Source organism: Leptinotarsa decemlineata, unplaced genomic scaffold (assembly GCF_025532065.1).
Source record: "Leptinotarsa decemlineata unplaced genomic scaffold, Ldec_3_MD MMD2_tig00026336_RagTag_RagTag, whole genome shotgun sequence".
In the NCBI taxonomy this organism is placed as follows: Eukaryota; Metazoa; Arthropoda; class Insecta; order Coleoptera; family Chrysomelidae; genus Leptinotarsa; species Leptinotarsa decemlineata.
In genome coordinates this window covers 5,981,138-5,996,620 of record NW_027412692.1, presented here as the reverse complement: position 1 = coordinate 5,996,620, position 15,483 = coordinate 5,981,138, and the positions used below count along the sequence as shown (strand labels likewise).

The 15,483-nt window shown below is 36.5% G+C and overlaps 2 protein-coding genes across 3 annotated transcripts in view; both read left to right on the top strand.

The window, feature by feature from the left end:
* Positions 1 to 15,483, top strand: part of LOC141485751 (uncharacterized) — a 198,978-nt gene that overhangs the window by 58,162 nt on the left and 125,333 nt on the right. The gene's annotated exons all lie outside the window — the stretch shown is intronic.
* The window catches only part of LOC111517841 (neprilysin-1), a 29,660-nt gene that overhangs the window by 8,967 nt on the left and 5,210 nt on the right, over positions 1 to 15,483 (top strand). Inside the window, exons 4-10 of one of the 2 annotated variants that reach the window (XM_074183183.1) lie at positions 263 to 519; positions 3,268 to 3,426; positions 6,051 to 6,250; positions 9,480 to 9,635; positions 9,689 to 9,935; positions 12,912 to 12,971; positions 13,256 to 13,424. In XM_074183183.1, the coding sequence (XP_074039284.1) occupies positions 263 to 519; positions 3,268 to 3,426; positions 6,051 to 6,250; positions 9,480 to 9,635; positions 9,689 to 9,935; positions 12,912 to 12,971; positions 13,256 to 13,424 (1,248 nt within the window). The remainder of the gene's footprint in view (positions 1 to 262; positions 520 to 3,267; positions 3,427 to 6,050; positions 6,251 to 9,479; positions 9,636 to 9,688; positions 9,936 to 12,911; positions 12,972 to 13,255; positions 13,425 to 15,483) is intronic. The other variant, XM_023174126.2, reaches the window with a different exon arrangement.

Below are 15,483 nucleotides of genomic sequence, written 5' to 3'. Positions count from 1 at the left end.
TGTTCTCCGATATTAGTAATTTCGCCACTATCCATACTTATTTTTCATCAAGAGAGGTAACAAAGTACGATATATTTCTGAGTGGCAGATATAAAGAATTACGCTATTTCTTTGAGCTCACATTAGTGGGGTTCATTAACCTTCATTCGCCTCTTCTGAAGGTGAAAGTACCCAAAAATGGTCGACGAAAAACGACTATTTTCATTGTTAGATTCATGAAGTAGTTTAGGTGTGAAGTCAAATTGGGATTTTATTATCACAGGAGATGAACAGACACCATTACTGCTCCAAAAAACCTTCTATCAGTCTTGTATGAACGTATCAACCATAGATGAGGACAATAACACGACATTCATGAAAATAATAGAGGAACTTGGAGGGTGGCCAGTCATCAAGGGCCAGGACTGGGATTTTGAAATTTTTGAGCTCGATACCATGATGGTGAAATGTAAAGAACTTGGCCTGCCATTCCAATGGTTTTTTACAATAACTCCTATTGAACAAATCAATCACATAAAGGTAGGTATATATTTTAGTAGAATTTCGAGATACATAAGCCCCAATGCGTTGTATTTATGATCCAACTAGCTGTCCCAGCGAACTCAGCAGGTCATTTTTATGCGTAGCAGTAGATTTCAAGTCAGAAAAACCGTATATGTTTTATAGGTACATACTAGATATGGTAATTTCCACTAATTACAGTAATTTGATGATTTTATGAAATGTATACTGAGTCGTCAGTGTATTTCAATTTCCAAACAGTGGAACAGTAGCTTGGTTCAGTACACTAAACATGTTGCTTGTCTTGTGCGATTTCTCTTTCATCTACAGTGGATTGAATCGCAATTTTCCGTAGTCTAATTGCATATTGGCTTTACTGTGAAAGAATCGATCTTTCCTCTTGTATATATCATTGTGATGGATATTGCTAACTTTACTTTTATTATGACATAACAATCATTCATGCCTACACAATCGTAAATGTTTGAAAGTGGTTGACAATGTCTCATGGTAGATTTTACTAGTTCGGATTTCCATTGCCTAATATAATTTTAAATCTATGAAAAGACAAATAAAATTATAGTGAATAGCTGAAATATCAGTTATATTATGCAATGAAACGTATAATGAAAACACAATAAAACCACTAAAATAATTAATAATATGAAACCATGGGAATACAGAACTAGACATCTTTCTGAAGCACCTCAACAGCGTAAAACCTTCCATCACCTTCCAATGGAGAAGGAAGTCCAGAACGAATTGACATTCTCAGACGTTATGGTGAAGAAGACTGACACTGAGTGGAAAATTTCTGTTTACCGAAAACCCACTCATACGGGACAGTATCTGAATCACAAATCCAACCACCATCAGTCTACCAAAAGAAGAATCATCTTGATGATTCATCTAGTAGATCATGCTTTCGGGCTATGTAATACGAAGGAAAGATTAGAGAAAGAACTAGGAATCATCAGAGAAAGTTTTCAGCGAAATGGGTACTCCAAAGTGATGGTGGAACAGACTTTGGCTAGAAGACAGCAAGAGCCTCGCAAGGAAGAGAAGCTGTCACAACCAGTTCTCGCTCTTTCACACGTTAGAGGATTTTCGAAAAGGTTGAGAAGAATTGGGTCCAAGTACAAGAGTGAGGCAAATCCTATATCGGTAAAACTGAAAGGCCATTGAAAGTCTGCACAGCGAGGAGAAACTAGCAAATCGGGAATAGCAGAGCATGCTTGAACTCATCAACATAATATCAAGTGAGATCATCCACAAGAAGGAGTAAGTCCAACGAAGCATCCATTCAAGCTAGCGTAGAGATACGCAACATACGGAAACCTGTAATCAAGGTCAACTCCCGCTAAACCGGAGCAGCGGTGAGTGGGAAGAGAGAGGGAAGAGGAAGGAAAGAGGGGATAGGTGATAGCGCTCGAATGACCTATAAATAGTCATCTCTCAAAGAAATAGTCCAGTTATCACCCGAATGGGATTGTGGATATAATCATTGAAACATCGTGAACTAACTTGGTTTGAAATCTCCTTATTGGTTTTTGTTACGTTTCTTTTACTCTCAAATATTTTATTTTTTTTATTGTATTTTCATTTCGCGTTTTATTGCTTAATATAACTAATATTCCAGCTATTCATTTATTTTTTTTGTTCTTTCATAGATTTCGAATCATTTTAGACCAGAAAAGTCCTTACTAGTAAAATTCACAATCATAAATGTCTCACTTCAATTGTCTCAGCATGCACGGTGTTTCATATATTTTTATATATTTCAAATGTTCTAATAGTTATTCTGCTTTTCCAGACAGAGACAAATCCAACAAACCAATAAGCATTCGAGTTTATTTTATACGTACGAGTACGGGTATAATATCAGTATCAGACAGCCCTGTAAGTCTGTTATATCTCTTCGGTGCTCTAATTATCCTCTGCCGTTCTACTCCTGCCTATGGAGTTACAGATGTATCACGAAATGTTAAAGAAATGTCAATAATAAAAGACAAAAAGAAAATATATCTATGGATGTGGTGAAACTGAGACTGAATCATGGATGCAACGTTTATGATATGATGATGAATATACTTTGAACTTGAAATAATTTATGAAAATGTGAAAAATATATTGTAAATTAACTTATGAGACATTATTCATTTTCTATCATAGATAACCTTCATTACCATTATATAGTCACACATTCACTAGTCACCCAATGCATTGAACATTTTCACTATTGGAGAAGCAATGTTTCGTTGAAAATGTCGTGTTATGATTTTGAAAACTGAATATTTTGAACCAGTATTCACTTCACTGATGAAATCAATTTATACTTTTTTTTTGTATTGAACTGGTAAATGAATTTACTCTACAAGTATCTAGAAAAGATACGAAAGCCATAATAAAAAACTGAATAGTAATTTTATTTTGCCTGACAAAAATGATGAAAGAAGTTGTGAAATATGGAATATTCCAAATTGCGAGGAGTATATTTCAAGGAAAGAATAATTTTTTGGTAAAAAAAGTTTTTAGCTTTCTACTCCTTCATTTACAGACTATTTACAAAAATGTGTAGATCATGCAAAGTAGTAACTTTCTGACACAAACAAAAAAAAGTCTCCTCCTTATAAATTACTTCATGTTCAAATAAATACTAATTGTATTTATTCCTGTGAATGAAAAATATCCATCTATTCCTCTTATGTATCTATATTAACAGGCATCTGATGATGAATTTGCATGATTTTATTTGGAATTTTTTAGATTGGTATCCCTTCTATAGACTCACACTTTGAAGATCCCTTTAAAGAAGCTGTTTATTTTGAACTGATGGTCGAGACAGCTGTCGCAATGGGAGGATCTAGGTCCATAGCCAAAATCGAGCTGGAGAAAGTTCTGGATTTTGAAAGAAATCTAGTTCAGGTAAGCTGTTCAAATATCATGATTGAACAGAAATGTAGTTTTCGATACTAGATGTGTTAATTGGAAACCCTCCTGTTTAATACATGAACGCATTCTTCTTGTGATTCTATCTATTTAACTGATCGTTCTCTTTTCGTTATTTCATAAAATTTGTGTACTAGGTACTAATTTTTTTAATTTCCTATATCTCAAAACTTATTTCGAACTACCTAGCCGCGATTTCGTTCGCGTGCACTTAAGTATATGTGTTTTTTTATGCAGATTTTTTATCATTTTCTCATGTATTTGACTATCTTCAACTTATTAAAAACTCATTTCACATATTATGAATATATTCAGCCAACATTTCAGCCAAACAGTATTTTTATAGTAGTAGATATCAAAAGCTTACCACAATACATGAGTGATAACCGCTTCTAAATCGATGAATTCAAACACACATTCAAACACAAACGTACAGACAAACAGGTGAAAATTCTGAGAATCGTTGTTTGGGTTTCCATTATATTAATAGAGACCCCGATGATAGTTTTTTCCAAATATCTGCGATGTGCAGACAGCGATTAGTCACACATTTATTATATCTATTGGTTTGGAGCATTCTACTGTTACAACAATCAACACAATGTAAAAACCTTAATGAATTGAACTTGTTAGGATTCGATTGTTGAATTCAACCAGCCACATAATTTACTGATTTGTCATGGTTCCTACCGCCAAACATCGAACCATATAGTTAATTTGTGTAAAAATAGTCATCAGTTATCAATTATCACCTGTTTACCCAAAAAGTGAGTGAAATGTACGTCGAAAGAAAGCATCTCACAGTTGAGATTGAGGAAGTTGAGCATATCAAGAGAGTAGTTCATCTTAAAACTCCAACTTATATCATCATCATTAAAGAGACCAAAATCTGAGCTGGTAGGCCGTGGTTGATTGGAACCTAACGTACCCAATGTTTCGTCTGCTACTGCGGCAGAAATCATCCATGGTATGTGCATTGACTGCGAGGTGAAAAGTTATATCTCGAAGTCTCAGCACCGATTGACTGACGAGCTCCATGTTCACTCGTATTTACAATTTCAGAGAGTGCTAGGAGTGATAGTGGGGATGGCGGTGGAGGCGACGGCGGGTTGTCTATGCGAATGTTCACTCTTTGTTGTTTCGCACTCTTACTGGTTCGTTCTGATTATTTCCTAGTCCATGTTTGGTCATCCTGAGTAGTGGATACCATGTTCCGCTGACCCGTATAACCTCTTCTTTTCTGTTAAAATTGATGGGGTGGCTATAGATATGAAGTCGTGCTTGGTAATGAGTTGAATTGAACAGGACAGTAGTTTCTTTGTGTTTCATCACGTGGTCTGTCTACCACTGGTGAGTATATTGTGGTTAAAGTATATACATTTATGCTGTACATTTTTTACTCCAAATTAAAATTTTTGCCTTTCTTCTGCTCATTACTATATGATGTCAATTTCCTCTACGAATTCATATAGAACCAAAGCGCTGCTGAAACTGTCCAAAAAATCAACCAGGCACTTGGAAATGATTGACAATCATGAACACTGGTCGACGTTGGTTTGCAAAATTTTGCCCCGAAGATGAGCCTCAAAGTAGTCGACCTACCGTAATCCAGGACGAGAATTTAAGGATCTTGGTGAAGACTGGCCCACCACAAACGGTCCGTGGGATGGCGGAAGAACTAGGCGTCAGCTTCAATGTGGTTTTTGATGGTTTAAAACTTTGTAAAAAGGTCAAAACGCTCAAAAAATGGTTGCCCCACGATTTGAACAACATACAGAAATTGTCACGTTTCGGGGTCTGTTCTTTGATTCTGCGCAACCAAAACAATCCTTTTTGGATCGGATCGTCACAACAGAAGACGTTCAGGATAGTGATTGGATACCGATGAGCCACCCAGGCACTTTCAAAAGAAGAAAACTCACCAAAAAAGACCATTGTTACTGTATGGTGATCGGTGGCTGGTGTAATTCACTATAACTTTCTGCAACCGGGCCAAACCATCACAGCAGAATCTCATTGTGAGCAAATCGACGAAATGTACCAGAAATTGCAACAGCAGCAGCCTTCACTGGTCAACAGAAGAGGTCCGATTCTGCTCCACGACAACGCCCGTCCGCATGAATCACCGTTCGAGAAATGAGTGTTGAAGTTCTGCTGCAGTCACCATACTCCCCAGACCTCTTGCCAACCAAGTACCATCTTTTCAAGCACTTTCTCACAGGTAAAACCTTCACCAATCAGGACCAGACAAAAATGGCCTTCGTCAACTTCATCGAATCCCGAGTACGCAATTTGTATGCTGACGGAGTTGATCAACTTGTGTTACGTTTGCAAAAGTGCACTGATTTAGATCAAATTGATCTGTTTCTATTAGGTTGTGTCAACCTAATGAAAAATAGTAGAACTGTTGCAGGTTCCATTTGATCATGGTTTAAAGCTCGAATTTTGTTCTATTTGACCGTGACTCCGGCCGTGGAAACCTTGTTGATGTTGTATATCATCATCATTATCTTAATTCAGTTTTGAATGTTCAGTTCATGAAGATATAAACGACAACGTTTCTCTTGCAGGAATTCTAATAAAATTGTTTACATTTTCAGATATTCAAAAAGTACAATTTTTCCGAAAACACCGTCACCAACTATGACGACTTGACGCTAATTTTTTCCAATAACGACTTTTCGTTGCTAATCGAAGAACTGATAGATGAAGAGTTTCTCTTCACGGATAATACTACGATGATGGTAAATGAGAATATTATGAAAGAATTGAATTTGCTGCTGGCAGGAACATCTAGAAGGTGAGACATTATTAGTATTCTACAGTAGTCCATTACTTTCTTCAAAGTTGAGAAATGAACATGAATTTGGCAAACGGTTCTCTCCTAAAAACTTCATTAAAATACAATCCAAATAACATTTTTCATTCAAGCGATCTTTGATTTATCAATGATATTTCGCCTATTTTTTGATTCATTCATTAATAATCAAAAACTGAAAATATGCACATTATACAGATCGAAAATAAATCCATCTGAAACTGAAACAGATGCAGGGTAAAACAGTATTGCACTTCTTAGGAATCCGTTTACTTTCAGGGGAACTATACTCTGCCCATTTAGGCAACAAAGTGATCCAAAACATAATCATGCATAGTGCACGTGATCTCCTAGACAAATCTGATAATCACGCATCTATCATTCTGTTTAAATCTGTTTAAAATCTGTTTTTCCGTTAATCAGCTGTCGCTCCACATGAACGACAACTCTCAGAAGTTGTGCGAGCTAAGGACTAACGAGGTCTTACCTTTTAACGTGTGATTACTAACATTGTTTGGGTTTCTTCGTTTGTTGGATGGACAGAGTTTAGATTTCGAGCGAAAATGCTCACTTTCAACTCCTTATCAACATTGTTTTACATATATTGAACTACAATTCTCCCAGACGGTTGCCTATTTATAATTGGATATAGTTACTTCGATATCAACCATAATTGCGTTCATAAAAGTGAAATAAACTCCTCAAACAATTGAAGACCCACATGTAGTTTTTTTTTCAGTGAAAAAAATTATTGTATGTTATATTATTTTGAAAAGCAATGCTGATGACTACCAAATCCATGCTGAATTATTGAATAATTTTTTATTGTGTATTGGGTATACGTGAGAAAAGTAAAGAACTAACAAAATCAAAATGAAAACCCTTTAATTATTGAAATCAAAAGTAAACAAAAAGTTGTTTTTGTGTTACAATCAATGGCTCGGACAGAAATCACAGTTCGGATTGGCCGGGACATGGTTCTTCACTCTTCCCAAAGAGCGATTTCCAGCTCGTCCAAAATGATGGTTTTGTTTTTAAGGATTCGGTTGCTTCTTTCCGGTGAGTTCCATACATGTTTGATGGGATTCAAGTCTGGGCTACAAGCTGGCCACCGTAAAGTGGTGATATTGTGGGCTTGTAGGTACTGACGCACGATCCCTACATCGTAGGGACGGTCCCCATCGTGCATAAAATTTTTGTGGCGCTTCAGCTCTGTGACGTATCTGGACATCCAAAACCTTATTAACGAATCTTTAGGCAGTCAGGGATCCGTTGCGGATGACTACAAGGTCCGTACGATCATTGAGTGTTATTCCATCCCATTGAGTGTTATTCCATCCCACACCATTATTGATCCACCTGCAAATGGGACCTTGAAGATAAACAACAGAGAATAAAACGTGCATTCTTTCTTTTGTATACTGTGGCCCGACTTTACCAAAAAGAGTAAATTCCAAAGTTCACATTATTATATTTATCATAAAACTTATTCTTGTACACTATCATTACAAGGTAGTGAACGTTTAATTGTTTTGGGGAGTGTATTTTCAGAAAAAAGATCAATCAAAACTTTTAAGAGTTTTACAATTCATGAAGAATGGACGCAGTCTCACTACATCAGTTTCGTTACCCTAGTTAGCATCATCATAAATTATCATTATATCATGACTCATCAAACGTTGGAAAGGGAACTTTCCTAACATGAGTTCTAGGGGGGAGGTGAGTGCCCGCTCGCGGCTGGAGGCTAGCGAGCCTCATCTCCAACTGGTGTTGGCCTCTTAGGGGCAGCGGCTCCACTAGCGGGTAAAGGGATACAGGGTTGCGGTAATCCATTCATGGGTGCATTGCAGCCCCATACCGAGGCACTGGACGGCTTATGCTGTTCCGTGATCCTCGCCTGCTTCTGTACGGATCCGAGCGTTCGAGGTGTCGGGGCTCGCGGTCCTTCCGGGCTCTAGTATCCGAGTCTAGTCTTGGAGGGCACCAAGGCAGACGCTTGAGGTGTCGGATCCCGACACTTCAAGCTACTAGTATCCGAGCTTAGGACCCCGACCGGCCACTTCCAGGACCATATTCCCAACTGATTTGGCATGGTTGGCGGGGGCAGGTGTGCGACGCGAGCACTCTCTGGCGAAAGAAGAGCTTAGTTAACTTGTACGAACGTTCGCTGCCGATGGTCCAGTCTCTTGGTTAGCCACATTAAGTAGATGTAAGGAGGCAACTCCGGGTTCGATGAGCGGGAGGAAGCCCTGCGAAATCCTGTTGGTGTGGGGCGAGGGGCGGTACCCGCAAGGATTTCCCGAAAATCCACCCCTCCACACCCGATCGCATCCAACGCCAGGGTGCGTCTGAGGGGCCTAACCGACCCTCCAGGCCCCCCGGTGCGGTCGTAACTATGACTCTCTTAACACGCTCTTGACACGCAGGATGGGATCCTGCGTGTCAAGAGAGTGTTTTTATTATGGTCTGTAGAGAAAACAATTTTTTCACACCAAAACAAAATGTACCCTGACGCGTGTGTCGCTAAAAAGTTAGAATCCTCAGATAAAAATTGAAGATGCTAACTTGGTTAGTTTGAATTTTATGCAAAGCTTCACTTGGCATCACCTGATGATGCAAATTGATGAGTGAAACGCGCCGTGTTTGAGTTATGGTGTGGTAGAAGTGTTTCTGTTATATTCTCCATCCATGCATCAAGAATGGACAGCTCCCAGAGAGTTTATTATTCTTCATTATCATTATTCATCATAATATTATTTTCAGAAAATTCAGCATTTTCTGGAATTACATGTTACCTATTAGAGTTATTATTATTGCTGTTGATAATCATCAAATTTTAATCATTTTCCAAATTACGAAACCCAAAAAACTCATACTAGATTCTTATTACTGATATGTGTTCTCTTAAAGCACACACTATCGATACTGAAAACAAGGAGGGAAATAATCATGTGACTTGTAATTTGAAACTGAATCAAGTTATTTAGATAAAAATATCCATTTGTCCACCTGAGTATGATGTGGAAACATGATAAAACTGAACAGAGTTCATGAGTTTACTATACGAGTAGAAGGATTCAACTAGCGACAAGATGAAGATGATTATTGGCCTTTTAACCAGTGTAACTTCATTCTCTATACACCAACACTATCACCAGAAAACCCAACAAGAAAATGAGTACACAAGGTGATTCGTTATTTGGTTTTTCAGGACTTCTGCCAATTTTTTCATTTGGAAAATCATTCAGGATTTCGGGGTACTTCTGGCAACGCCTATTAGAGAAAATTTTGGAAATTTCTCCACTTTCATGACAAAAAGTAGAGTCATGACTCGATCACAATTATGTTCCGAAGAATCTAAAAAAAGGTAGTATAAAAAAAGGTATTATGGAACCAACGTATTTCACTGACAGTTTACAGATTTCCAAACATCGCAGAAGCATCCTATATCAAAAAATATGTTAACGATGAAACTGTTCAAGAAATAAAAACAATGATAAGTAATATCAAAAATAGGTTTGTTGCACGAATTAATGGGGCAGACTGGATTTCCAAAGGTTCTAAAGTATTAGCAACTGAAAAAATTAAAAATGTTACAGAAATAATTGGCGATCAAAATCTACAGTTTGACAGTGACTTGCTAGATGAGTTACTAGATAATGAAAACGTGAGTATTAGAATTTTCGGAGCCTTGCTAGATTTACGCTTAGCTATAATGATCCAAACTGAAAATTTTCAGTTTTTTCATATGCACTTTTGCCTAAACACCTAAAACGATGGCACATTTGAAGGTTATGCAGCGTTTACAGAATTTTACAGCAATTAAATGCGATATACCTGTTGAACCGAATGAAATAACCATAAAATTTAGATTTTGTGTATACAAAGTATCTAAAATAAGAATGGCTAGCATGGGAAAATTAAAAATCCTAAGAAATACTGTCCGTTAAAAAACTAAAGTGTACAATTTGTACAATGAGGTAACATTTCGCTCTGATATACATACTATTAACATAAGACAAAAAAGTTTGCTTACTCCCCAAATGTTTCGCACCAAATTTTACAGACGTTCATTTTCCTATCACATCACCAAATGTATGAATAAAATACCATTAGAGTTGAAAGAACTTCCGTTATCGACATTCCGGAAGCGTATCATCAGATTTCTTGATAGATAGTAAGTTCTATATTTATTTTTCCCACTCATTTTTTACCACTCTTCATCTTCAGTTCGATCTGAGAATTATTAATTAGTTCGATCTGAGAATTATGAATTTACCATTTACAATGTTAAAAAAATATGTATGTTTCTTTGACTAATTTTTATCTTCAATTTGAACTGAGATTTATTAATTTAGTGATGACAATGTTTATATTACTTGTAAAGTAGGTGCATTCGAATATAATCAATATTTTTTCTTCTCTTTTGCCATTAAGTAGTCTGTTTTGGGTTAGGTGGAAGAACAGATGTCAGTCTGGTTAAGTTAGGAAAAAGTAGACCATTTTGAGAAGTTATTGTTCCTAACTGAGAAGCCTGTCCATACTCAATCAAATGACATTTTGTTCAGGAATTTCTCATTATGTGTGATAAATCAGTGGAATTGTCCCCAAAAAGACTGAATCATATCAGGTGACTCTTTTACTGACCCATGTAAAATAATTGATTTGGTGATCGTTTTTCGGAACGACGGAACGTCGGATTGAAGATCTGCAAATACCATCTTGTACAGTTCGAAATATGACAAAGAGAAAGTGTGTATTGTTTTCTAATGAGATGAGATGTATATTTCATCTTTTTGTGTACACATGGTATACATAAGACAGGTCAAAATAAAAACATACAAGCTGAAAATCGAAGATAATTGTAGAAACATATGAAAATACAGCCACATTCATTTTAAAAGTGATATGAAAAGAAAAACATAACTCACTTTTCTTCATGATTTAAAAATTCACTAAATGAATAAAAATTGGGAAGGATCATGCAAAGAAGTAACTTTCAGACACAAACTGGAAGAAAGTTCTCCTGAAACAGCTACTTTCATATAAACATTGAATTATACGAAAGAAAAAATTCTTTCGAAACAAATACTTCCATATGAACACTGAATTATACAGAAGATACTTTTCTCTACTCAGTTTGTATTTCAAACATTCGTTGTGGAATAAAAATCAGATATCATTCACATGAGTTCTACTTTAAATGAATGGTAACAAATTGCACTTACATGGAACACTGTCATTCTCACTGGTATACACCGATGTTTCGCCTTAAGGCACTTGCCACAAGGCTCTTCAGTACCAAATTGGATAACATTATAGAAAATACACACAATTCATTCATGAATTACGATTTTTTAATGTCACGAAATAAGCTTGATCCGCTTATGTCATCGATGAAATCGTAGTGACATTCATTCACCTATTTGATTTAATCCCAGCCAAGAGATATCCTATTTGAATTGAAGGGGTTATATTTTTTAGGAGTGATTAATTTTTGGGAAAGAAACATCGGTGTATACCAGTGAGGATGGAAGTGTTCTATGTAAGTGCAATTTGTTACCATTCATTTAAAGTAGAACTCATGTGAATGATATCTGATTTTTATTCCACAACGAATGTTTGAAATACAAACTGAGTAGAGAAAAGTATCTTCTGTATAATTCAGTATTCATATAGAAGTATTTGTTTCGAAAGAATTTTTTCTTTCGTGTAATTCAATGTTTATATGAAAGTAGCTGTTTCAGGAGAACTTTCCTTCAGTTTGTGTCTGAAAGTTACTTCTTTGCATGATCTTCACATCCATGTATAGAGTTACTTCCTTCCTTTCTTTGGAAGACTCCCTCATCCTTCTTTTTTTTTGTATCAAGATGGAGTAGTAGAAAGCCAAAAACTTTTTCCCAAAAATTAATCATTCCTAAAAAATATAACCCCTTCAATTCGAATAAAAATTGTTCTCCAATAAAAATGCCTTTAATTGTTTTTTAAACTTTTTGTGATCGGGAATATCTTTAATTTTTCCTGGAAGGTGGTTGAAAGCCATTGCTCCGGCATATCTTGGCGATTTTTTGTATTCCGTAAGATTACATTTTCTAACATGAATTTCATGGTTTCGTCTAGTGGGGTAATCGTGTATTTCGTGAGATCTTGTGAATGATGACAAATTTGAGTGGATGTAGGACAGTGATTTATAAAGATAGATACAAAATACCGTCAGAATTTTATTTTTGAAGAAGACTTCTCTACATGATCGTTGTATTTTAGATCGAAGATTATTCTTACAAATCTTTTTTGGATAACAAAAACTCTTTCTACCTCCACTGATTGTCCCCAAACCGTTATGTTCATACACAGAGTTGAATATACGAGAGAGTAATACAAATCTAGCAAATGCCCTTTATTGAAGTTATTTTTCAGACTCGCAAATACAAAGAACGTTTCACCGGCTTTTTTGCAGAGGAATTCGATGTGTTTTTTGAAGTCAAGTTTGCTGTCTAGTTGTGTTCTTCTTCAACAATGTAGAAAGTGAATTTAAAAGAAATTGACAAATTTCGGTTATTTTTTAATATCTTCAGAACTAATCGGAATCTACTAAACTCCGAACTATCATTTCAATGATCTTCAAAACGGACATCTTTTTTAGGAAACCGACTCTGAATCTCTCACAGTTTCGGATGCTGATCCTCCTTATCTTGGACAGACGGTATATTATAGTTCCCTTTCTCTGATGGAAAAAATATATATCTTCCGTACACCAAGCTCATTCGATCAAAATGTCTGTGGTATCATAATTAAAAAAAATTATATTGAGCAAATGCTTTCGTGCATAATTACTAAAGATGAAATCCCTCGACCTACGGTCTCGAGATTTTATAATTCATTTGCTTGGCAAAATTTCGAAAATTTGCACACATTTAATCGATGAAACTTGGTGTACTTGGAATGTAACCTTGAATATTTCAAATTATCAATGATTATATGTTTCAGTTGACTTTTACCTCAAGTAACATAATCCATATGGCCAGAGAGAAAAATATCAATGATTTTCGAATAAAATTTATGGGAAAAATCACAACAGATGAATTACTAACTCAGTTTATCTTCAAGACTACGACAGAAGTTAATGCTGGCTTCATTGATCCGGCTAATGTTATCGGTAAGGTGAAAAAAAAACAATTATTATTTTCAAATATTTTATTTTTGGACGAAAATTTGCTGTGTAATTATAGACAAATAACCGCGAAAATAAAAGATCAAATACCGAATGAAGGTTCATGAAAAAAATTTATGATGTTGAAAAAGGACACCATCATATTATGAAACTAGAAACAAGAAAGTAACGCCTTTTTTCCCTTGATACTCGTGGCAACACACATGAATGAAACAAACACAAAAATAGAAACAACAAGAACAAAACCAATCCCGAGGCTGGACAGAAGTGCTTACCTCAATCTAGGGCGGTGGCTGCAAATGAACAAAAATGTTCACCCCAATCTACCGCTTGAAATGAGGCTGGACATACCAGATCACCTCGTGATGTAATACAAAGGCCAAGGCCAAAAGGAGAAAGAGAGCGAAGGAAGCAGGAGTGGCAGCAACTATAAGTGCACCCTTCCCTCCCCCACTTCACCTCCAACAGCAAGGCACTTCCTGTAGCGGGCGCCAAGAGCTCCAACTTGAATAAAGGCAAGGAACCTGCTGCCCCTACAGGAAAGATCCCTCACTTGTACACCTCCACGGGTGAAACCTCAAGAAGGTTGAAGAAGCCGCGCAACGACAGTAATGTCGCTGCATCTTCCAAAACTTTCGCGGAGACCACCGTTAGACACCTCAAGGTTGCCAAAGAGAATGTGTCTTCGGCGAGTCTTGGCCTATACCTGCCAATAGTGACCTGTCCACAGATGTACAATGGGTCACATGTGGCCTAAGTGCTGTGGGTCTATACTCATGTTGCTTACTCTACAGATACAGATACAGAACGCCTTTCTGTAAAACCTCAACAGCGTGAGGTTTCACAAAATCCATATAAATTGTCATTTCTGTATGTGAGGTATTCACAGAAATCCATCTCATATTAAAAAAACTTGAATAACTAATCCCTCCATTATAAATCTACAAAGGGGGAAATAGATGGACCCCAAATGATAGTGTAGTCAGTGTCTGGTTTTTCTGGAAAGCTGGAAAAGGCATTGACCAGAAAACGATAAGCGCCCAACAAGAAAGAGAAATAGTAATCTCTAGCCTACTCGTCACTGTTTTTGTGCTTGTGGGGCATATAATTCTGCCTCGTACATGGCTGCTTTTATACACAGAGGGATATATTAGCATGGTATAGATTAGCATGAGAATTTGAAGTAGTTTCAAAAATGCTGTACCAACTAGACAATTGGCACTAGGTCGCATCTGCCTTAACCGCGTTTTGAATGCGTGATTCTTTCCTTTCTTTAATTCGAAAGATTTTATTTAGAAGCTAGTTTTGTGAGCTAATTTCTGATGATACATCCACTAGGGCTATTATCAGAATGGTTTCCATAGCATGGGCTATACATAAAGAAATTATTCAATATAGTGGTCAAATAACGTCACTAACTTCACCATATTTTCAGCTTCAGGTGAATTCTTTGTGCTCCAAGTTGATTCTTTCATTTTTATTTTTCAAAAGTGCCATTTCCAAATAAAAATTACGATAGGAATACTTTGAAGGAATAATATCCTTGAAGTATCAGGACCATTCAGAACCGTAGAACAAAGTAAATACGCCGTTCTTTTTTTTTGTCTCATATTTATTCAGATGTTACGCTGTGTAAATTTTGCATAGCATGCGGACAGACTAAATCGAGGGTAGACAGCAAGATGCAGAAGAGTTTTTAGGTTTTCTTCTGAACAGTCTCGAAGGTGAAAAACCTCCTGTTGACGCTGCTACGGGCAATGATTCAAGTCATGAGTGGAAGGTGATAGGATCGAAAAATAATCGAGAGGAACCAATTATGCAAGTGCTTCAAAAAGCGATTTCTTGGGGGGGGGGGCAACTAAAGTTGCGCATATATCGTGCCATAGATCACATTACAAAGAATTTCCAGGCTTTCTTCAAGCTGCCACTCAACATTACGGAGGCTTGAAAAGTAATTGGAATTTTCCAAATTGTCACCTGAAAAGAGAAATTTATTCAGGCAACATTACACAACATATTCATTATACTACTACACTACTATATG